Genomic DNA, 24,365 nt, shown 5'->3' on the forward strand with positions numbered 1-24,365 from the left:
TAACGAGACCTGAAGGCTGTTTTCTGGATGTCATCCTCCTTCACCCTGATTTGGTGATATCCTGAACGCAGATCAATCTTAGAAAATACCGTTGCCCCATGCAGTTGATCCAACAAGTCATCAATCCTAGGCAACGGGTATTTGTTCTTGATGGTCAGCTTGTTTAACTGACGATAGTCAATGCATAACCGAGAGCTGCCATCCTTTTTCTTCACTAACAGTACAGGTGCTCCCCAAGGTGACACACTTGGTCTGATAAATTGTTTCTCCATGAGTTCTTCAATCTGTTTCTTAAGTTCAACCAATTCTGCAGGCGCCATACGGTATGGTTGGACTGATATAGGGGCTGCCGTGGTCACCAAGTCTATGGTGAATTCGACTTCTCTAACAGGAGGCAACCCTGGTATTTCATCTGGAAAAATATCCAGAAACTCCTCCACAACAGACGTTCGTTCCTGCTTCAAACCTCCCAGCTCTTGGTCCTCATGTGTCATGATGAGAAAACAAGCCGCGCCCTCCATAATATCTTCCTTTAACTGACCGAGAGTCACACCAAGGCATTCCTCTTCTTCTTCTGGAAAAATCAACTCCTTCTTGCCACAGTCTATGAGAATGCGATTGGTATTGAGCCAATCCATTCCCAAAATTATTTCTAAATCTTTGAGTGGCAAACAGATAAGATTCACCTTGTACCTACGTCCTTCTACCTCAATAGGGCATCTAACACACATGGTAGATGTCCTAACTTCACCCGCAGCTGGTGTTGACACCACCAAATCAAAATTCATCTCACTCACAGCTATTCCCAACTTATCAACGCACGCCTTCGATATGAAGGAGTGTGTCGCCCCCGAGTCAAACAACACACAACAATTTATTCCATACAGCAAGCATGTGCCAGTAACGAGCGTACCTGAGCTCGCTGCTTCTGCACCAGTGATTGCATAAACACGTCCAGCTGCTTGGGCTCGTCCTCCTCTAGCCTGATTTCTGCCAGCATTCGGTGGCCTCAACACAGCTCGTCCACCCATGTTGCACTCATTCTCCAAGTGCCCACTTCTTCTACATTTCGTGCAGAATTTTCCTCCCGTGAGTTGAGGGCAAGATGAACGATAGTGTGGCCCTCCACACTGGAAACAAGTGACGTTTCCTGGTTGTCCGGCAGTGATTAATGCTCGTGATCCACTTGCATTTGACTGACCTGGGCGAGCGTAAGGAGTACTTCTCGTGTTGGCAGTACCCCTGGATACAATCGACCCTCTAGTCACCTGTGTCTGCTTCTTTTGTCGTTCCACTTCTGCCATATTCTTCTCCAATACTTTGGCTCTTTCCACCATTGCAGGAAATGACCGAATGCATAAACTTGATATCAACACCTTCAGGTCGCTTCTTAATCCATTCTCAAATTTCCTACACTGCCACTCTTCACTAGTGGCCATCGTATTAAACCTCAACAACTGTTTGAAAGAATTTGTGTACTCGGATACAGATTTTCCCCCTTGCACCAGCTGAAGAAATTCTACTTCCTTGGCATAGCGAACGCTGTCTGGGAAATATTCTTCATAAAATTTGTTTCTAAAAACCTCCCAGGTGATAGGAGCATGAGTGTCGGCCAGGATAGCCCTCACACTCGTCCACCAGTGGTTGGCCTCACCAGTCAACAAGTACTCAGTAAACGCCAATCTGTTGTCGTCAGGACACCTCTTTGCATTATAAATCTTCTCAATGTCCCTCAGCCAATGATCTGCCTCATCAGGAAGACATTTGCCACTGAACTTGGCAGGGTGATGCTGAAGGAAACTTTCCAAACTCCATTCAGCATTTGGTTGAGCAGCGTTTGAAGAAGATGCTCCAGGCGCACCTCTAGTTGCAGCCAGGATCTCCATCAATTGCCTTTGCGTGTTTTCAGAATTGACACGCGATGCCTCCAATCCTTGCATAGCAGCTTGGTTTTGCTGCATCAGAGTGGCGTTTTGCTCCATCAGTGTAGTATTCTGTTGATGCAGTCGTTCAACTACGGTTTCCAACAACCTAGTGTTGCTGGACGTATCGGACTCATTCGGTTGGGGAGGAGGAGGAAGTCTAGGCGCCATTAGTTCTCTGAATCAGAGAAAAACGAGCGTTAGTAAAGTTCGAGAGTTAAAACAATAACTCATTAACATATAATAAGCACACAGCAAAACGTAGTGCACTCATACCTACAGTGTTCCTTAAAAGAACAAAACTGCTCTGATACCACTAATGTAACATCCCAAAATATAGTAATCACTATAATTCAGAATTAATCACAATTAACAGCAACATTAAACAGTCTTTACACAAATAACCGCTGCGCCAAAAGAATACAGCACTTATATAAATAAACAGTACTGTTCAGTAACTTACAGCAGAGTTTACAGTGTTCAGAAATCCACCAAAATACATAAAACAGATCTGCATACAAAATTCTGCAGAATTATATACAGAACTTCCAAAACTCAGTACAGAAAACATAACCTCTACTACTAATCTAATCCTACTGCTCCGATTTTACTTCAACCTCCACAAGGTTAGCATCCTCCACCTTTTCTTCGTCCAACACTTGCTCAAGGGATACACCACCATCTGCTCACATCCACAACGGATGATCATTGCATTTTGACAACACGGATTATACATGGACAATAGACAACACAATGGAAACGCAAGGGTAAGCTTATAATATTTAATTTATACAATCAACACATACATTTATATTTAAATCCACACATACATCATGCAAGCTCATCAATTAACAATCATACAGATACTTATATAATAGACAGACTGTCCGGACTGTATGAACCGTGTAGCTACAGGCGTCCTTGCACCCGAGTGGTGTAGTAACTGGGTAACACCAAACAGCTGCCACTCGAGGTAAGTCCGTTCTTACGTCGCCCATGTTAACTTATGGACTAAGGACCTCCTGCCATTCCCACGCATGACTACCCCCTTCTACTTGAAGAGGTGTATCACGGAATATCAGGATGGACCAAGCCAGCTTAGCATGCCCACAGTCATACTTTACAAAAATCAACAATCAATCATATTAGAGACGTTCCTCCTTGGAACGCTCATCATAATTCATTTCCAATAATTCATTCCACATATAATTCACCATATTAAACAGTTCACTGAATCCATATTTCCATTCTGTATTCCACTCTCTTAATTTCACGAAAGTTCATCATTTAATAAATAGAAATTTACATGTTACAGTACTCTGCATCCTTGTTTCTGAACAAGAGAAAAGAACCAAGGAACTCACCTAATACTCTTTAAAATTTATAATTTGAAAATACTGATCTTTAAAAGACATGAATGATACTTAGAAAGATTTTGAATGTAACGAGTCCAGGTAGAATCCAAAGGATAACACCAGTAAGACATTGTTTAGATAAACAGTCAATATAATTTGATTTCAGAAAACAGCACTGCCAGAAAAACGAACGTTAATTAGCAATTTGGACGAACGCCAGTTACGTTCGCTCAGAGTTCAATGGTAAGGACGAGCGTTCAATTATAAAACCGAACCCTGCTTTGAACGAACGCCAGGTAAATGACCGAGCACAATCAGAACGAACGCTGGTAAAACCCAAGCGTTATCTAGGACGAACGTTTCGATATAAGACCGAACGTCAACTTGGACGAACGTTCAATATAAGGACGAACGCTCTCTTAGAATGCACGTTCGACATAAGGTCGAACAACAATAAGAACGAACGCTCAATCATGAGGACGAGCGTCAATAAGTACGGACGCTCGACTTAAGGCCGAACGTCACTTCTTTATAAAGTTTTAAATACTTAGCTGTACTGAGCAGATCGAAAGCTCATTCACCCAATTGGGGGACGCTCGTTCTTGAGCAGAATTCATTCCAAATGAATGAATTCCAATCTAAGTCATGCTAACCAAACACCGAACGGTCTAAGACCGTCCAGTGACGAACGTCCTTTTAGCAACAGAGAATGATCAGAAATTCAGATTTTTCACACTTAGTAGAATTTTTCCCAGATTTCAATTTTTCTAACTTTATACTTTCATTTCAGATTTAATTCACTTCCAACATGTTATCATACAGTTTTCAACATCTAATTCATTCCAAGTATCCAATAACCATATCAGTTCATGCATCATCAATTCAACATGTAATCAAATCAAATCCAACATCAAATATCATTCATCCAAGCCGTATCAGTTCATGACAGACCCATCCAAACTAGAATTCATATCAGATATCATAAACCATTCTTAACAGCTCAACCTCATAATTTTCATACATTCCAAACCAACATGCAGATCAATCACATTATCAGAAAACCAGATTTCATAACTGTGGTCATTTACACAGCTCGAACATCATACATTTAATACATGCACATCAGATCATAACACATACAGTATAAATTAAAATTATAGGCTTCCCTTACCTGTTACTGCAGTGAAATTCCAATTGTTTAAGGTTTATCTTGATCACTCACAGTTCTCTACCCAAATGAATTCACTCCACGACTTTCACTAAATCTAAAATACCAAAATAACATAAAGATCAAACCTATAACTCATTCATGCAACCAGAATTTTGATTAGCATGAACTCAATGGACAATTATGCAGAATGAGAACTTACCAGTTCAGTTCTCAATTCTGTTCGAATCAAGTTGATGTTCACGGTGCAGTGACAGTGTTTACAGTATCTGAAACAGAATTTGAGGAGATGATGAATGAGTAATTTTAGAGAGAAGATGAGAGTTCTCAGAAACTCAGATTTTTATCCTTGCATGCAACTGATACAGTGTTCCTAGAAATTTTAAGATTAGATTGTGGTTTGGAGCTTACCAGTTACAGAATCAAAAGAGGTTCGGATCAAAATGGAGCTGGCTGGCCCGTGAATGTTCCTATGGTTTCAGAAAACGGATTGGAGTTGAAGGAAGTGAGTAATGGTAGAGAGAAGATAAAGGTTCTTAGTGAGAAGTTGGAGAAGATGAAAGGTTTGGTTTTCTGAGGAAGACGAAGTGTGAGTGTGAGTGAAAGAGTTTTCTCAAAACTCAGAATTTTGAGTGGATTCCACATCAAACAAGAGAGCGTTTCATAGTCTGCCACTTGCACACCAAACCCTGCTTGGAATTCTCTCCCGTGACACTTGGCGTGTGTGCATGCACAGATTGGTGCGTTTTTAATGCACTGAGTGTGTGTGACGTGGTGCAGTTTCCAGAGAATGGTGGAGCTTGATTTCAGTGCATTGCAGGAAGAGATTTAGCAGATTTGAAGTAGGATTAAATCAACTCAGAATTATAGTGCACTAATCTGGTTTAACACAGAATTATCATTGTTTAATTATATAGGGTCTTACATTATATGAATTAATCCAATAAGACAATATTTTTATACACATCCATTGTTTGTTTCCTTAATTGTACCACTACAGATTAGAAATAAAGCACCATATGCGTGGTCTTGAAACACAAACCTAAATATAGCCATTATCAAGATTTTATCAAATACATTGTAAAATTATCAATTAATTTTAAGACAAAGGAATAAAAGGCAAGGAAGAGACAACAGAAAAAAGAATAATAAAGACACAGTACAGTTTCAGTAGGATGGTCACCTTGTAGACATCCTCAAATCCTTTGTCATTTCCTTCAATGGTAAACGTTTGAACAGGAATTCTTCCGGGAGGTAAGTCAGTTATCTGTGTTGAAAGAAAGCATTTGCAATAGAAAAATGGTTTTAAACGTTTAAGTGTGAAAATTGGTATAAACAAAAACATATAATATCAGGGTTCTCTTTTTTCCAAAAAAATTTTATACTAGAATCAGAAATGAAATACATGAAAAGCCAGAAAAGTTGGAAGGACAATATCATATCATTCTCAAATTTAGAATGATGGAGTTTTGCATACAGACCATAGTTGTGTCATCCTTTACATATGAATTAGATAATTGATAATTGTTCTTCCAAACAAAGTAGAAATCACTTCACGTGTTCACACAAATTCAAAACACATTGAGGGCAAAAGAACTCATCTAGAGGGAGGCAAAAGATCTCTAGCATCAAAATTATGGACATGAAAAATTAAGCACCTGTGTCAATGACATGTCACCATATAAAGCAAGTGCAAGTGTTCTTGGGATAGGAGTAGCAGATATTGCAAGAACATGTGGAGCCATATAAGCATCAATCTTTGAGGAATCATCTGTGACGGCCTCTTCCATGTTTGAATTTGAAGATGCATAGTATAACTAGAAGAGAAAAGTTAAGAGACCACAATGATAACGTTACTAAAAATTTTAGATAAAAGAGGGAAAAGAGCAACTCTAAGACATTACTTCAGGAATGAAAGATATAAGCAATATGCAAGTTGCAATTTGCATTTTGTGCAGCAGCAAGGAACACACATAATTTCCACAAAAACATACCATGAATGTATACGGTTAGATATACTTATCTAATCTATGCAACTGTAAAACTCTTATGAAGACTCACTTGATGATCAATCAGCTTTTTAAAATTATACCATAGAACTAAAATTTAAGTAAATATCTTGTTTAATGGACTACATAATTTAGTTAATGAACTATAACTACTTATATTTCAAAAAACAAATACCTTATTCAAAATACTCAAACATCATAAGTCTTTTTGTCATTTGGATTAATCTAAAATCTATATTTTTACTACACTATGCAAATCCTTCTAGTTAATTGCTAATGGTAAAACCAACATTCTATATCACGAAATATACATACATAAATAACCAAAATATAAGCAACATTGGAAAGGAAGCTACTAATATTTCATTTGATTATGCAACAAAAAAAAGCCACACCAATATATAATTGATGTAAGGGAATCTCCATATTAGATATGCAGAATGGAGTGTGACCTATTGTTATTGCTTCGATTGATGAAACATCAAGTTCTACACTGCACTGCAATCCTTTCTATCAATTAAATTACTTCATTCTGTTATGATTTTGACAGCTCAATGTCAAAATGGATGCAAAAGATGACATTTAGTGACATTCACAGTATGGGCACTTGTGCAAGCATAACGAAACCATATATAAAACGTGAAGAAAAAGCTTTGAACCACCTTACTGTTAAATCTTCCCCTTTGAATCACACCAAAGCGATGCTGTTCATCCACCACAGCAATACGTAAGGCTAAGAATTCTACACTTTCTGCTATCAAACTGTGGGTTCCTATGACCATCGAGATTTCTCCAGTCTGGATACCCTTCACATGACAGATAAAATTAAAAGAATGCCACTCAGGTTCAAGAGAAGAATAATCGGATTCACATCATTTGGGCATTACATACTTTTTACTAAAGCATACCTCACACAGGTTCAAGAAAAGAAAAATTGAGTTCACATCAATTGGACATCACATACTTTTTAGTAAAGCATACCTTACGAATCATCCGGGATTGTTTTAGTGAGGTTGAACCTGTGAGTAAAGCAACAGTTGGGTTGCTCATGCCATCATCCAACTTTTCAAGCAATTTAAGCAAACGATCGTAATGCTGGATTGCAAGCAACTCAGTTGGAACCATGAAAGCAGCCTATTATAAAACAAGACGACCTAATGTTAGTATAATACAAGACTAATGTAATTCATAACCTTGGGAATTCTTCAATGTGTATCCGCTCATCAAACATGTGTAAATGTGGTTGCTTAGTAGTCATGCATGTACTTAAAAAGTATTGAATATAGTGAGAAACTATGTATGGGATTAATCTCCTTTGTATAGAAAATACACACAGGTACTGTATTTATAGAGGAAATATGGGTCAAGCCCAACATAAAAATAAAGAATAATAATAAAATAACTGAAGATAAAAGATAAAGATAAGATATCTATCTAAGATATCTAATAATCTAATATATCTAACACTCACCCTCAAGATAGTGCATACAAATCATATGTACCAAGTTTGTTAGAAATATAATCAATTCTCGATCTCCGTAAAGATTTAGTGAAAATATTTGCTAACTAATTACTTAAGTTAACGAACTCAATCTTGATGTCTCTAGATACAATCTTCTCACAAATGAAATGACAATCAATCTCAATGTGTTCGGTCCTCTCATGAATGACAAGATTAGAACTAATATGAAAAATAGCCTAATTGTTACATATAAGTGTCATTTGAGTGACATCTCCAAATTGTAACTCTCTAGGCAATTGCTTAAGCCAAACAAGCTCACAAATGGCTGAGGCCTTTTGTGAATCTTCCAAACCAAGATCTAGGGGAATGTTTCAGTCCATAAAGAGCCTTCCACAATGTGCACACTTTATTTTTTCTCTCTCTTTCAAACCCTGGTGGAAATTTATGTAGATTTCTTCCTATAGGTCTCCATGGAGAAAGGTATTTTTAACAAAAATATGTAGAAGTTTCCAATCAAAGTGGGCAACAATATTCATTTTAGCAAATGGTGCAAAGGCATCCTGGTAGTCTATTCCATACGCTTCAAGATATCCCTTGGCAATCAACCTTGTTTTTGTACCTTTGTATAAACCAATCAGACTTGTATTTTAATGTGAATATCCATTTTCAGTCAACAATACACTTTTCTTTGGGTTTGTCAACAACTTCATGAGTACTATTGTTTTTCAATGAATCCATCTTCATTCTTTCTTTGTCCAAGCTTCACCCACAATGCTAGGGACATTAACAACATTCAAACTAACTATGAAATAGTAAAAAACTAGGTATAGGAGTAATTCCCTAATGTAGAATATACACATAGGATAATGTATTTATATATGAACTAAGCACACATACAAATTATATTGTAACTAACAATATCCAATTATATCTTATCAATATCTAACACTCCCCCTCAAACTAGTGCATATAAATCGCATGTACCAAACTTGTTACAAATATAATCAATTCTAGGTCCCCATAAAGCCTAAACAAAAATATTTGCTAATTGATCATTTGAGTTAACAAACTTAGTCTTGATGTCTCCAGATATAATCCTTGCTTAAATAAAATGACGAGTAATTTTAATGTGTTTGCTACTTTCATGAAAGATGAGATTAGAACTAAAATGAAGAGCAATCTGATTGTCGCATATAAGGTTCATTTGAGTGACATCTCTAAATCACAACTTTTTAAGTGATTGTTTAAGCCAAAAGATTTCATAAGTGGCTAGGTCATAGCTCTAATTCTGCTTACGCACTAGATCTTGCCACAACATTTTTTTTCTTGCACTTCCAAGAGATCAAGTTATCACCAATGGAGACACAATATTTGGATGTGCATCTTCTATTAGAAGAATATCTTATCCAATCAACATCTGAATAACAAACAACTTCAGAATGATTATTGTTAGCATTTAGCAAACCTTTTCTAGGAGATTCTTTAATGTACATTAATAATGTCTGCATTCGAATAATATGTACAAGGAGAATTAAGAAATTGACTGACTGCACTGATTGCAAAAGAAATGTCAAGAAGAGTAACTATAAGATAATTAAACTTTACAACTAATCTTTTATATTGACTACACTAATTGCAAAAGAACTGTTAGGGAGAGTAACTATAAGATAATTAAACATTCCAACTAATCTTTTATATTTCTCAAGATTTGAGAGACTTCCCCTAACTAAATAAGAGTTTGGCATTGAGATCTATGGGTGTATAAACAAACATTGAACTCATTAACCCAATTTCTCCAAAATATCAAATGCATACTTCCTTTGATAAAAACAATTCCATTGCTAGATTGTGCTACCTCGATCCCTAAGAAATATCTAAGTTTACCAAGATCTTTGGTCTAAAAGTGGTGACAAAGGTGTTGTTTCGTCTATGAAATGTCATAGTGGTCACTGCTTGTAAGAACAATGTTACCAACATATACTATTACATACCCATTTGATAGGTTCAGTGGTAAAGTCTATACTAGGCAAAATAAATAAAGGAGGCAGTTATAACCTCTTACAGTTGTATCCTTGTAAAACAGACTATTATATATAGTATGTCTTTAGGCTGTAGTTTTCTAGTTTTTGAAGTTTTAGGAGGAAAAGGGATTGGGAGAGTTAGGGTCTTCTCGAAAAGACCTTTGTTCTAAGACATCTTGGGTTGTATTCCTGCCACATTGGCAGAACAGCTGTATTCATAATAAAATCATTCAAAAATTTGTCTTGGATCTGTCTATAGCTACTAGGTGTCCTATCAAATGGTATTCAGAGCTCCCTTCTTGGTCCTGTGGTAGCAGTGTAAGAGGCTTATGGTTAACACCAGAATGGATTCAAGAATAGAGGTTTTGGAACGCTTGTTTTAAAATTGTGCGTGATGGAGAAAGATTGGAAAAGAAGAAAAAATGAACGTTTCAAGAGGATGGAGAATTTGATCAATGGGTTGTCGGGTGTGGTGACATGTTGATAGGCTATAATATGATAGGTTATAGTGGGTAATAGGTGCAGGACAGAGGAAACAATTTAGGAATTAATTGTTGTTGGGTAGTTAGAAGTGGGTTGCCTTTATAAGAAAGCAGGGAGGGGGGGTCTGGTAGAAGGGGGCTTTTTGATATGAGGTTGTTCCTGTGGAAGGGAGAGTGCTCCCTTGGGGAAAGATTGTAAACACTTCTTTCTTTGATTACAGAAGCAATATACATTCAAATTCTTTCTTTTGTGTGTGAGTGGGCTGTGAGGAGTAAAAGATTAGTTTCTTGACAAAAGAAACCTAACAAATTGGTTTGACCTGTCGGATCATTGGGAGAGAAGCGTGATGGAAGAATGAAGGATTTGGAGGGAAGGATGGATGGAAAAATGAATGCCCTGGAGGGAAGGATGGATTCGTTGGAGACAACATTGGAGGAATTAAAAGTAGAGACACAGGGTATACGCCAAGAACTTAAAGAACTCACGCGAGTTCTTGGAACAAGGGCGCAGAACCAGGAAAAAGGATTAGAAGGCAATCCAGCGTTTGTAAATGGAGATCAAGATTATGTTAATGAAGGAAAAATAGGAAGGAGAGAGGAATTTCTTCAAGATGTCTTGAAAGGAAAGAAAGAGGGGAAGATAAGTATGGATGCTTAGAAAGATATTTTTCAAGACATCAAGAAAGCAAAGCAACCCTCAGATAAAGGAGAAAATTCAATCAAAACTCAACCATCAAAGAACCTGGAAGAAAAAGCAGTCCAGGGGTTCAAGACCTGGCAACAAAAATCCAAGAATTCTTCTTGGGAAGATCTTGCAGAAACTCTGCCAAGGATAGTTGAGGGGAACAGGAGAAACATGGTATTGGATGGTTTAACAGCAGTTACAGGGACTGGGAGTGGAAAAAATTTCATCCAAGAATTCAAGATATGGTTGTCACAAACATGTAAAACACCAAAAGACCAATGACAGGAATATTTCCTTGCAGGGCTGCAATATGACGTTTAGAGGAAACAATTAGCTCAGCATGATGATGATGATGATGATGATGAAATTGGATGGTCAGATCAACAAGCTCTTTCCTTTTTAGCTTCTAGGATGAACAAATTTGGACAAGGAGAAGGCTTAGCCAGACTGCTATAAAAATACAAAAAAAAGTTTTGGGGTTGGAAGAAGAGAAAAGAATTCTTGATCATTCCTCAGAAAATTGTTAAAATCCAGGCCCATGTAAGTGGTCACCAGGTCAAAAGGCAGTATAGAACAATCATATGCTCCATGGGAATTTTGGAAAAGAAGCAACTCTTAAAGGAGTCAACCATTCTTTCATATAGACCACCACCCATGCCTCCAGACCTGAATTGGAGGGCAGTAGCCAGTGGGATTCCTTCCTATGATGAAGATGAGCCATGGGAACAAGCATTATTGTACCAACCTTGAGGGCAAGGTTGTTTTGCAACAGGGTGTAATGATAGGCTATAATATGATAGGTTATAATGGGTAATAGGTGCAGGACAGAGGAAACAGTTTAGGAATTAATTGTTGTTGGATAGTTAGAAGTGGGTTGCCTCTATAAGAAGGCAGGGGGGTCTGGTAGAAGGGGGATTTTTGATATTCAGTGTATTGACAGGAGGTTGTTCCTGTGGAAGGGAGAGTGCTCCCTTGGGGAAAGATTGTAAACACTTCTTTCTTTGATTACAGAAGCAATATACATTCATATTCTTTCTTTTGTGTGTGAGTGGGTACTATGAGGAGTGAAAGATTGGTTTCGTGACAAAAGAAACCTAACACGTGCACTGCAACATCTGGATCAAATCAGAACGCGTTTTGAGCCCGAAAGTCAGGAGAAAATGAGCAAAATTGGTAGATGCCAGGAGGTTCAAGGTCGGCATTCCAATCTTTGCAGGAGAAAATGCGTTTGGCTGGACTAATAGATTGGACAGATATTTCTGTTTGCAAGAAGTCTCTAATGTTGAAAGAATGCAAGCAGTAATGGTGGCTTTGGAGGGAACACTATGGCTGATGCATTATCCAAATTTGCTTATTTTAGTAGCATCTCTTTTTGCAGTCCCAAGAATGGGAAGATTGGGAAGACGAGGTGAGAAAAGTAACAAATTAAGTAGTATAATGACAGACTTACTGATAGACCCTAATGCCCACCCTCTTTACGTGATCAAAAAATGGAGACTGTACTACCAAGGAATATTGGTGTTGCCAAGCAATTCTTCCAGAATTTGTATAATTATTAAAGAGCTGCATGAAACACCTACGGGAGGACATAGTGGTTATTTTCATACTCTTAAAAGAGTCACGGGTGTTTTATATTAGGAGGGCATGAGGAAGGACACAAAAGCTTTTGTTATGCAGTGTGAAGTTTGTCCGAGAAATAAAACTAAGACTTTGGGCCCTAGTAGGTTATTGCAACCACTACCAATACCAACACATGTTTGGTCAGACATCTCCATGGAATTTATTGGAGGTCTACCAAAATCAAAGGGAAAAGACACCATTTTTGTTGTGGTAGACAAAGTAAATGATATACAACTATCAATTTGTACTTGCCTATCTAGTGGTTAAACATACATCACGAATGGTCAATAATATCTAAGATTAGTTAAGTTTCTAATAATTAATTGTGTTTTAAAAGTGATTAACTGTTTGAATAGATGTTGGGCGAACAATTCCCAATGGGATAGGTGTTCATAATTTTTAAAATGTAAATTAAATGTTAAAACAGTGTAATAAAAAAAACCTAATGATAGGTGTGAAATAATAGAGAAGATTAGGAGAAATCTCCCTTATGTGTTTAGCATACACATAGGGTAGTTTATTTATAATGTAAGATAAGGGTTAAACCCTAAATACAGAATGGGCTAAGCCCAATTAACATAAACACACAACTTAACATCTAACAATAGGTACTAAAGACAATTACCATAAGCTAAACATCCAAGAATTTAATGAGAAACCAAGGTAATAAAGAAACAAAAAGAAATCAAAATATAATAGGCACACCAACCTGATAGCCAGAGCCAATAACCTCCATGCATGCAAGAAAAGCTACAACAGTTTTTCCACATCCAACATCACCCTAAAAGTTACAACATAAGATCAGATTATAACATGACATCTTGTTTGTCTTTTCACCACAGTAAGTCAACACACAGTACCTCACTTTTGACAGAATATTAGTCCTTTAATAAAAAGTGAACTTTAGAAACAGCAAACCACAAATCAAGCAAAATTTACAAGAACAGGAGCTATTACTAATTAGAGTACAAATTCTATTGTGTAAACCGGTTTAAGATATGAAGAATGAAGTTCATATAAAGAGCTTACACCAAGTTTCCTTGTCATTTCATTTAATCTTATAATCTGATTATTCCATAAACAAAGGACCCTTTAAATAAACTTCTCAACAAACCCTTATAACAGAAGAAAGTAAAATGAACCATGTAAAATAAATCAATCTTGTCCCTTATGTTACGGTGAAATTATGTGCAGGTTGACTTGACGGAAGTTGCAAAAGTTGAGAAGCGCAAGTTGATTTTAACTTACAAGAGAAATTTGATCCATATTCATTTTATCTTAACAATTCATTTAATTTTATTCTCCTATGAGCAATGTTATCAAATTCGAGAGCTAACATAGACTCGTAAGATTGAGTTTATGTCAAATTAAGAAAATAATACCGATGACTAGCATACTAATCAAGGTTATCAAACTTGATAATCGACTTGTAAACTGAGTTTACTATACATGAAAATAAAATTATATGAATAACATCTTAATTCAAATAAGTTCACAAAATTATATAATGAAAATTTTGGAGAAAATCATGGAGGAAAGGAGATCGTTTCAGCCAGATTTTCAGAACAAGAATCACAATTAATGAGGTAGAATTGATGTTGGAAAAATTGTTGGGGATATGGGAAAGGAGCTCTCATAAGAGAAAAAAAAAACAGATGAGAACAACTCAACAAGGGAAACTAACATTAAGAGACCACGAGATGATACAATAGCAGATTCAGATGGAAGTAAAAAATGGTGGAAGCCACAGTTTATAACACTCTCCATATCTTGGTGTTCATAAAACTTTATATGCTGAGGTGATGGGTGTGATTCTGGTTATGGAAGTCACAGTTTATACTAATATATGTCTGAATTGTTTTGTAAATAGTAATACCATGTGTATTCATTTTTTGCATATGTTTAAAGAAGATAACAAATGTGCTGATAAATTTTCTGAATTTGGCACTAGATCTAAAGATTATGTTGTTGGAAGACCTACATCGACTAAAGATAAGGTCAAATTATAATATATAAGTGGGGTGCAAACCTCACCATACAAGCAGGTTTTGTGGGGTTAAGTTAGGCTTAAATCCCACTTCTTAACATGGTATCAGAGCTATGGTTAGAGTCTATCCTAGCGAGATTTGTGGCATTCTGTTCCACCCGCTATCGGGCCACTATCAGACCACCCATTAATTCTACTCTCATGCTCGAGATGTCTATACCTCGACGTGAAAGGAGGGTGTTGGAAGTCTTACATCGATTAGAGATAAGGTCAAATTATAATATATAAGTGGGATGCAAACCTCACCATACAAGTCGGTTTTGTGGGGTTGAGTTAGGCTTAAAGCCCACTTCTTAACATATGTTTGATGGGATAATGTTCCTAACTTTATTTGTCCCAAAATTTTCAAGGATAGATTTGATTTACCCTTTTATAGGGTTAGAGATTAGGCCAGGTTTGGTCCCCCGGTTACTTTGTATTTTCTTCTTTCTTTTATGATATTTTGAGGTGTTACATTCTATTGATGTATTGATGTTGTTTGTGGTGCCAACATAGTTCCGATGGCTAACACCATAGTGATACCTTAGCACTTTCATTAAAAAAAGTTAGGGGAACACTGTACTGTGTGAATTATTTTTTAAATAAAAAATAAAAGAATGTTATTCCATCACTATACAGGTTGCGATCCTAATTTGGTTAGCACCAGAACTTGACCAATCATATGCACCATTCTTAATACAATTAAAAGAAATACAAAACTGGGGACACAAAACCAAAACCCACTAATAAAGACTATAATGTGGAGACCACATATCTACAAAAATTAGAGGAAGCACTAAAGCCACAACAACAGGACACAAATCCACACCTGAAGAAGCCGATTCATTGGAACTGGTCTTTTTAGATCCCAAATAATTTCTGAAACAGCATGTTGTTGACTGGTTGTAAGAGTATATGGAAGGACCTCAATAACCCTCTTGGTGAGAGAAGACCATTCCTCAGTGCCCATAACATTATTTTCTGGACTTTTATACTTATCAAGCAATCCATCCTTTTCTATTTGTGTACCAAGACTTTCCAGCATTTGGAATAAGCGTCCTAACTAACAACCAACAGCAGAGATGTAGTTAGAGAATGATTGAAGCATTTAAAAAGAAGGATAAAGTATTACAAGAAAACATGATAGAATGCAATAAACCACTTACGATATGGTCAAACAAGTACTTCACAACATACATACGGTATGTATTTATAATGAAGAATCAACCAGGAAAATATGGCTTAAGCCTAAATATAAATAATATTGTCACTAACAATATCTTAACAATACCTAACATTCCCTCTCAAACTGGTGCATATAAATCATATGTATAAAGCTTTTTACAAATATAATCAATTATAGGTCTCATTAAAGATTTAATGAAAATATTTATTACCTGCTCACTTGAATTAACAAACTCAATCTTGATGTCTCCAAATACAATCTTTTATCAAATAAAATGACAGTCAACATTAATGTGTTTGGTTATCTAATGAATAAACTAAAAAGCATATCTTCTAAAAATTGGGTGAATAGAAAAGTAAATGCACCTAATTCTGAATTTATCTGAATTGATTCATTCAGATTTGTTGCTCTTAAATAGGATCCATGAATCTGCATATTCATCACTATAAAAAAGATATAATGAATCTGGACAAATTCTTCTACCAGGTTCAAAAGAGCACATAAAATTTTGTAACTTCTAATAAAAAGTTCACCGATAATAATGTTTAAGAGTCTTAGAGAATGCATTGCTAGTATTTCTCACAGTGGAAAAATTTTAGAGTTGTCAAAATAAAATCTGAAATAAAACAATGACCTCACCTGCAGGTAAAAAAACGCATCAAATATGAGTCTCTTGCGAGCCAAATCAGCTTCACTTATATCCTTGGGTTTGTGGATTCCAATATATGCCTACATGGTTATCATTTAAAAATTTTAACTTTCAGTAAAAAATATGGGGAACAGCTGGGATAAAGTTTCAGAAAAATAGGAATGAAAGAGCATTTGATTTTCAAACATCATAATTACAAATAAATTATGACATAATAAATGCACACAACCGCCAAGTCCAAGCCACCCCGTTTCCTTTATTAGAGCAATTCTACTCCAAAAATCAAATTTGCAGCCCAAAATATGTAGAACACTTCAGAAACAGAGAAATACTGAAAGAAAAAAAGACAAATATATAAAAGATTCAGGGTTTCAGGTTTAGGTTTTATAGAGCCCAAAACTGGCCAATGCAAGTTGATTTTCAAGAGTACATGTACGTCTTTCCTTAACTTTTCAACCCTCTTTCTCTAATTATTTCTAAGTCAAATACTCACTAAATTTCAAATTCCTCTAACACCACAACACTTTCAATTCATCAGCAAGCAGTAGAAAAAATGTTAATTGCAGACAGATTTGTATATGTTTTGGGAAGTTGTTTCATTTGTTTTATATGGGTTTGGTCTAGTCCCCCATACTTTTTGTTTCTTCGATTTTCGTTGTGTAATAAATTATCATGTGATGGCAAATGATAGATACCCTTCTGAGTTATCAGCATAACTAAGATATCAAAGTACATAGTGATAGCTAACATGATTTTTAAACAAAAAATAAAAAAAAAGTCTATACTGTCAACGTAGTTGACGATACTTATATGGCAGGTAGGAAAATAATTTCATAAATAGAATAAAGAATTCTTGAAGTTAGAGTTCCTTACATCATGAAGACTTGGTAGTCCAAATTGCTCTGTGATACCTTTAGGAATTGGATCTACATTGACAGGCAAGGCTTGTAAAGCTCTGGAGAAGATAAAAGAGTAATAAATTAGTGTAATGCAGTCATCCAATTTTTGGTTCATTAAAACCTCGTTCTTATTGCATTGCAGTCATCCAATTTTTACCCTTAAGAGCTTGTTTAACGCTGTTAGGTTCAGAATGAGATAACAAGGATGGATGAACTCTGTTCTGAAAAATACCAGATTTCGACCTGGTTTGCATGGGATGAGTATTAAAGAAAGGTGCAGGAGGAGACTCTGACACAGAAGAAGATGAAACAAATGTATTGAATACAGTAGGAGAAACTTCTGCTGTTGAACCAGAATCAGATTGTATGGAAGTGTTGGACACTGATTTTCAGTCTATTGAGGTAGTGACAAATTTGGATTTAAGTTGAAATATTGAGGTCCTCGGATTTAATTTATTTGTTCCAAACTCAGTACATACAAATTTTATGATCTAGCTTGAGGTGAAGTGTTAGAATAAATAGTCTTCAATAGGATTTATTGTAAGGTGCTATGTGTTTTGTGCTAAAACTAGTTCCAAGGTGCATCTCTTCGAAATCCCTTATTTTCCCTCTAATACACTGTATGTGGTGTACCCCAAGTAATTATAAATATGTAATCCTAGGAGAGGAGAAGACACTCTTTCAAATTCATTCCAATATTCTTGTGTATCTTTCTTAAGTATATCCATTCACCATGGCATTGTTGCTAGTAGGATATTAAGTGTACTACTAAGCTGTTAGAAGTTGTTAGAAAATTCTAGAGATTTTTATGTAATTAATATACGGGTTAGAGTTATCTATATATAATGCATTGTTTCAAATAAATTAATTGAAATAAGAAACTTCTTTCATATTAATCTTAAGTAAGCTGATGGTAGTATTTTAGTGAAAGATGTATGTTTGGTTGTTGTTACTTATACTATAGGGATGTTGTGGAGGATGAGAAATTATTTTAGATTTCAATAAAGTATAGATTTGGAGTTATAAAGGTATATGTTAGGCTATTTGGTAACTATGTGGAACGATATGATTAATTTTTCTATATTGAAATTCTTTGATATTCAAACTAGGCCTAGGAAAGCAACTAAGACTCTTCAAGTTACTTGAATATGCATGTTGTCCGATGGATCAAAATTAATACAGATGAAGTTGCTAAAGCTTATCCAGGTCATGTTGCTTGCATAATTTTCAGAGGTAGTCAGGGAAATATATTGAAAAAATTTCTTATTATTTGGGTAGTCAAAATGCTTTATATTCTGAGATTATGAGGATTATTTTGGCTATTGAGACATCTTGGGCTAATAGTTATAGCCGGGTGTGGTTGGAATGTAATTCTACTTTGGTTTGCCAAGTCCTTTCATCTCCTCAAATTGTTCCATGGTCATTTTTGAGGGAGATGGCAAACATGCATGAAGAGTTGTGATGCTATAGAGTTCAAAGTAACCCACATTTTTCTTGAATGAAATCTTTGTGCAGATAAGCTTGCAAATTTGGGGATTATGCTAGATTTTTTTCATAATAGATTTCAACTCCCTTTTTTTCTTTTGCTTAAGTTTTAAGGGAGTTTGCTTTGTATTTTCTTAAACATGAGTTTGGTTTGACCCCACATATTTTTGTTTATTTTTTCTTTCTTTTCAATAAATTGTTTCATGTAATGGGAAATGATTGTTGAACAATGGGGTGTCAACCTAACTCGATTTTATAAAAGGAAAAAAAAAGTGACCCACTCTGACATCCTTATCATGAGTAATTATCATTCCTAAACAAGAAATATTGTTTTTATAAAAAGAAATTACAAATAAGATTCTGCATAAAAGAATTTGGAAACCACAAACCTTGCAATAGTGTCCCTAAGAAAATTTGGGTTCAAACCCCCTTTTGAAGGATAGATAGGATATGGCCTCTCTTTAGCGAAAAAGGACAAATCTTTTACATCTTCAAGCACATCAATATTATATTCTCTCATCTCATAGTGATCTTTAGCACGCATAGTCCTGACCTATTTTAAAAAATCAATAATAATGTGCACTCTTAAACAATTCCAAAATAAATTAAAACAGAATATTAATATATATTGTACATGTGAAGGAACAAGGTTTTATCTGCGTGCAAGAATGTGAATAAGTTAGACAAAAGCAAAGTGTACTCAATCATATTAAATTAAATTAAACATAATACAAAGTTAAAAAAATAAGACAGGTTAGAATATATATCTACACACACAGACATATTGAATATCTTAGAGTATGAGAATGATGCATAATATCTATAACTACTAATACTTAGCAATAATTATTTTTAGGGATCTTATCTTATTAGAACCTTACCTTATACTAGAGAATTTCATTTTTTCTTCGATGAGTTATTTATTCTTGTATTTGACCATGGCTCAGAATCTAGAGCTTAATCTAATTCCTAGTATAAATAGCACTTGATGCTTTGTCTTTCATCACAATGCAACATGCCCATTTAATATCCCATTAATTTATGTCTAAAACTGATCTCTTCTTTCATCGTTACTTGCACCCTTACTAAATTGACCAAGGTATTTGAGCATGACCTTGGCATGTCACCATGGAGGGCAGGGCCAAGGATTCCTCCAAGCTCCCATATCAACATTCCCAATGTTCCCATAACCCTAGCAGTATCACTATTCCCCACCTCAAGATCATTTTCCCCCATCCCCATTTTCCAAAGCCCATGGATCCTTACAAGGACCCCAACATTAATAATAATAATAATAATAGTAATAGTAATAATAACAATAATTATTATTATTATTATTATCATAATAAATTTTCAATTAAAAAAAAGGCTGAAATATGTTTCTATTCCTCAATTTTGGGATAAGTTTGTGTTGGTCCTTCAAAATTAAAATTGATCTTTTCGACTCCTTTAATTTGACAAAAGAATGCTTTAGTCCCTCTGCCCAAAACCCTTCCACCTAAACATTATCAAGACAAATACTTTGACAGGCACCAATGGAGAGGGTGCTGAGGGTAAATAAATAATGACAATTTGTTTAAGATGAAATCTAATATTAAGGTTTTGTTTGGGTAAACAACTTCAAACACACTCCCACATAAAGAACGCAATATAGATTATTTCACATAGTCCATACATTATCACCTTCTTCAACACCCATATTTATGATATCTGTAAGAAGTTGAGGAAACTACAATCCCTCCACACATTGAAAACTTGCAATACAATAAGGAAACTAGTTGGGTAAGAGGGGGAGAACCAAACTCACCTTGCCACCAACACATACTATGTCTCCCTCTTGATACTTTTCTGCAAGCCTTTGAAGAAAAGCTTTGAAGGTAAAACGTGAACCACGAAAAAATTTCTTTAGATGTAAATAAATTGTCCTCTCTTGCACACCAATAGCATCAGTGGTCACATGCTCAAAACCACATTCACTTTCAGCAATTTCGCAGCCCACAACCACCTCAAGAAATGACAATGAATAATTAGCTTTGACACCCCTGCAAAGGAAAGACTAAAAGTTATCAACTTAAAACATTATAAATCACCATCAGTTTCTAAATGTAATTTACACACAATAACAGGCATGTGAATAGATGCTAGACTCAGTGATGTCATGAGCCTCAATGGCTTACTACCCCAAAAGCTTAAGCGCCTAGGTGAAGGCACATTAACAGCTTTTGCCATCCTTTACTCCCCCTCACACAAATGCTATTTAGGCTTGAAGAATAGACAATATGCTAACCATTTTTTTCACAACATTGAAATTCATAATTTTGTTATTTAGAAGGAGAGCAAGGATTAAAATTTTGATCACTTGGTCAAGGAGGTTGACCCCATACCATGTCATGAACTAACTAAGGTGTTGGGTTTAGGCTCCTGAAAGGTTCCATTCTGTCAAAAGAAATGAAAATAACGGTTTAAAAGTTAAACATTTCATAGTTCCAAAGTATGATTAAGAAACCAATTTAACTAAATCACTATATAAAGATGCTTAAGCCTACTAAGGAATAAAGCAAGAACAGCTGATTTAATGGTTCCCTGGCCATATGCAGGTATATATGTGATAAGTAACCATTTTAGATAGGCATGATATGATAAAACCATATGTTTTAATAGCATCAAATCAAAATCAAGACTTTCAGGATCAAGTTACTTACAGTTACTACAGAAAGTTTTAGTCCTATGACATTATGCTAACTACAATCATTGTTTAAGCAGGTGGAATGTGAGAAGATGGGAAAGGTATTAAGAAGTGGACTTTAAGTCTAACTCAACTCTATAAAATCAGCTTGTAAGATAAGATTTGCACTCACTTATATATTCTAAACTAGCCTTATCACTAGTTGATGTGAGACTTCCAACACATGAAATAAAAAGTACTTTATATCAAATAAAAAATCATCTCAAAGTCATCCTCCGTTTTCCACCTTTCAACCAATCACATTAAAGGATCTTCAAAGCCATTAACAATTGGATAATGACAAATGTGCAAGCATACATCAGCCACAATATTTAATTCAAGTGACAAATCAAGCACCAAGAAAACCTTATGCCAAGAGAAAAGGATACAAATTTTCATATGAAATAGATTCACCTTGAAGATAAGACTTTTCCAACAAAATCAAATATTGCCCATCATCAATTTTAATATGTCCATTCTGCATATTAGCATATGATCGTGGAAAATGGAGCAGCAATTTTCGTAACTACACATAAAGAGAGGCATTAATGTGAATCCAAGCCATCCTTTCAAAACAGAAAATCAAAGAACTTTGCAAAATACACAATTTTTTCAGGAACTCACAGTGTGAAATCCACAGTCCTCCAGCTTCCTGTAGTGCCTCTTACTCAACCCAGGTATGCAATTTATAGACTTGTCAAGAAATAACTCACTTAGTGTAGGATTTGGCTGTGACTCCATTGCCACTTTCATTTGACAATCTTCCCCGGTGATTTGATCTGAATTTTTTTCTTGTATTGAAGACATTAAATCAGGCAGCAAAGAATCTTTTCCTGATGTGGAAGATGATACACTAGAATGCTTGACATATAAAGAAGGCCATTCTTCAGAAAGAGCACTTTGAACCCACCTTGTCTCTGAAGAATTAGAAAAACAATTTTCAAAATTTTCTGTTGTCAAAGAGTTCATTGTTTCAGAACATGATGTAGTCCCATCATACAAATCCACTCGAGCAGCGCTACCCAAGGTAATTGATGGAAACCTCTTACATATCAAAGAGATGTCCACATCATCTAATGCATCTTTGGGACTCATTTCAGATTTCATTTCATCACTTCCATTACCAATTAGGTCAGAAAGGTTGTAATCCATGACAGCAATTACCTGTAAGTATAATTAATTTAAATCAATGCTACATTCATATGGCAGCTATAGACATTTATAAACCAATTATCAGCACATCTAGTCAGACATTCAAAGTGATAAACTATAAAATCAGCATAAGAAACAACGTTTCTTGAGGCACCTCAATGCCAATCAATTAGATACCATCAACTTGAACTTGCATAAACAACGTTACGAATAGGTTTTTCAATCTTCAGTCAATATAGGTTTAATCCCTACCCCTAGAAACTACTTCAAATTTATTTACTTTATTTTTTTTATTTCAGCCTAATATTAAAATCACATCAAATTTTCATGAAACACTATTATTCCTACTTTTTTCCGCAACTTGGAACAGCTTCCGACCCGTCGAATAGACTTCTTCTCTGCGAGCTTATGCTTTAGCCGGAAACACATTTTCCAAGGTAGAAAATTGCAATACCTGCAACAAGGACACATGCCTCAACTTCGCTCACATAAGCCTTCAAAAGGTTAAAATGCAAAGAATAACGAGACTCACCTCATTTTTCTGTTAAGGAAAGTACCTTGAGAGACCACAACAGTTGCAATTTGCTTGCCACAAATACACTGAACACACGCCGGAATCAGAACAAAAAGATCAAAGAAAGGAAGTGTAAAAAGAAGGTAAATGAAAGAAATAAGAATGCGAAACCTAGAAATTACCATTGCGGTGTTGTTGGAGCCGTCGTGTCCAGCGTTGGACCTGACGGGTGAGAAAGAAATTCAGAAACAAAAACCGAACTGCAAGAGAATCAATGAAGGGTCTGTGTATTCTTTAGCTGTTGTGAAACTGAACACAGGAAAACAAATATTAAAAATTGTTTTTGAAAGTTTTTTATTTTAAAAGATATAATATTCACATATAAATTAGTGAGGGAGGTGAAAAGATATTATGTGATGATTTGTTTGAGTACAATAGCACAATTGTTTGAGTATCACTTACACCATTAATACATGAACATACTTCCAAAATTTTATTAATATTGAGTTTTTCAAAGGATGGAAGAACTTATCATTCTTGCACAAAAAAAATGTGAGAAAATTAGTGGTGTTTCTTTCTTTTTGGAGTTATGTATAATACTCACCCATTGTATATATTTATTTAAATATAAAAATAATTTAAACAAAATAAATTACTTTTTTATAAAATTATAATTTATTATAACTATTTTTTATATTATTATATCTAATTTCGTAAAAATTATCAATGTTAAGTAAATATTTTTTATAACAACATAATTACCAATTTAAATATATGATATCTTACAGTTTAATAAAGTAATTTATTGAATATATATTCATATAAAAAAATACTATTCATCTTCATTGATATTTTTAAAATAGAAAATGATTCATTTTTCTTAATAACCATTGAAAGTATATGTGTCTAATTTATGCTATATAATCATACTAATATTATTGTGAGCGTTTTTACATTGATATTATCAATCTGAAGAACGAAAAACAACATGATCTTTTCTTTTTC

The 24,365-nt window shown here is 35.1% G+C and overlaps 1 protein-coding gene and 1 pseudogene across 2 annotated transcripts; both read right to left on the minus strand.

Annotated features, from left to right (window-relative positions):
* Nucleotides 1-30: 30 nt before the first annotated feature.
* On the minus strand, nucleotides 31-1,982 carry LOC148193143 (uncharacterized). Its single transcript, XM_088099366.1, has 4 exons — nucleotides 1,926-1,982; nucleotides 914-1,790; nucleotides 220-574; nucleotides 31-61 (listed from the first exon to the last, which is right to left on the minus strand). Exons 1-4 carry the CDS (start codon nucleotides 1,980-1,982, stop codon nucleotides 31-33), a joined length of 1,320 nt encoding a protein of 439 aa, XP_087955492.1.
* A 348-nt stretch (nucleotides 1,983-2,330) lies between these two features.
* On the minus strand, nucleotides 2,331-23,671 carry LOC124841629 (ATP-dependent DNA helicase homolog RECG1, chloroplastic/mitochondrial-like; annotated as a pseudogene). The gene is made up of 16 exons (XR_015782251.1): nucleotides 23,543-23,671; nucleotides 23,379-23,446; nucleotides 23,195-23,300; nucleotides 22,319-22,858; nucleotides 22,109-22,220; nucleotides 20,777-21,011; nucleotides 19,359-19,522; nucleotides 17,459-17,540; nucleotides 16,576-16,665; nucleotides 15,580-15,813; nucleotides 13,434-13,505; nucleotides 7,436-7,588; nucleotides 7,117-7,260; nucleotides 6,104-6,262; nucleotides 5,629-5,712; nucleotides 2,331-2,604 (listed from the first exon to the last, which is right to left on the minus strand). The product of XR_015782251.1 is annotated as an ATP-dependent DNA helicase homolog RECG1, chloroplastic/mitochondrial-like (transcript).
* Between the last annotated feature and the right edge of the window lie 694 nt (nucleotides 23,672-24,365).

The sequence above is a fragment of the Vigna umbellata genome, chromosome 9, assembly GCF_029865625.1.
Source record: "Vigna umbellata cultivar VRB3 chromosome 9, Vumbellata_1.0, whole genome shotgun sequence".
Lineage (NCBI taxonomy): Eukaryota > Viridiplantae > Streptophyta > Magnoliopsida > Fabales > Fabaceae > Vigna > Vigna umbellata.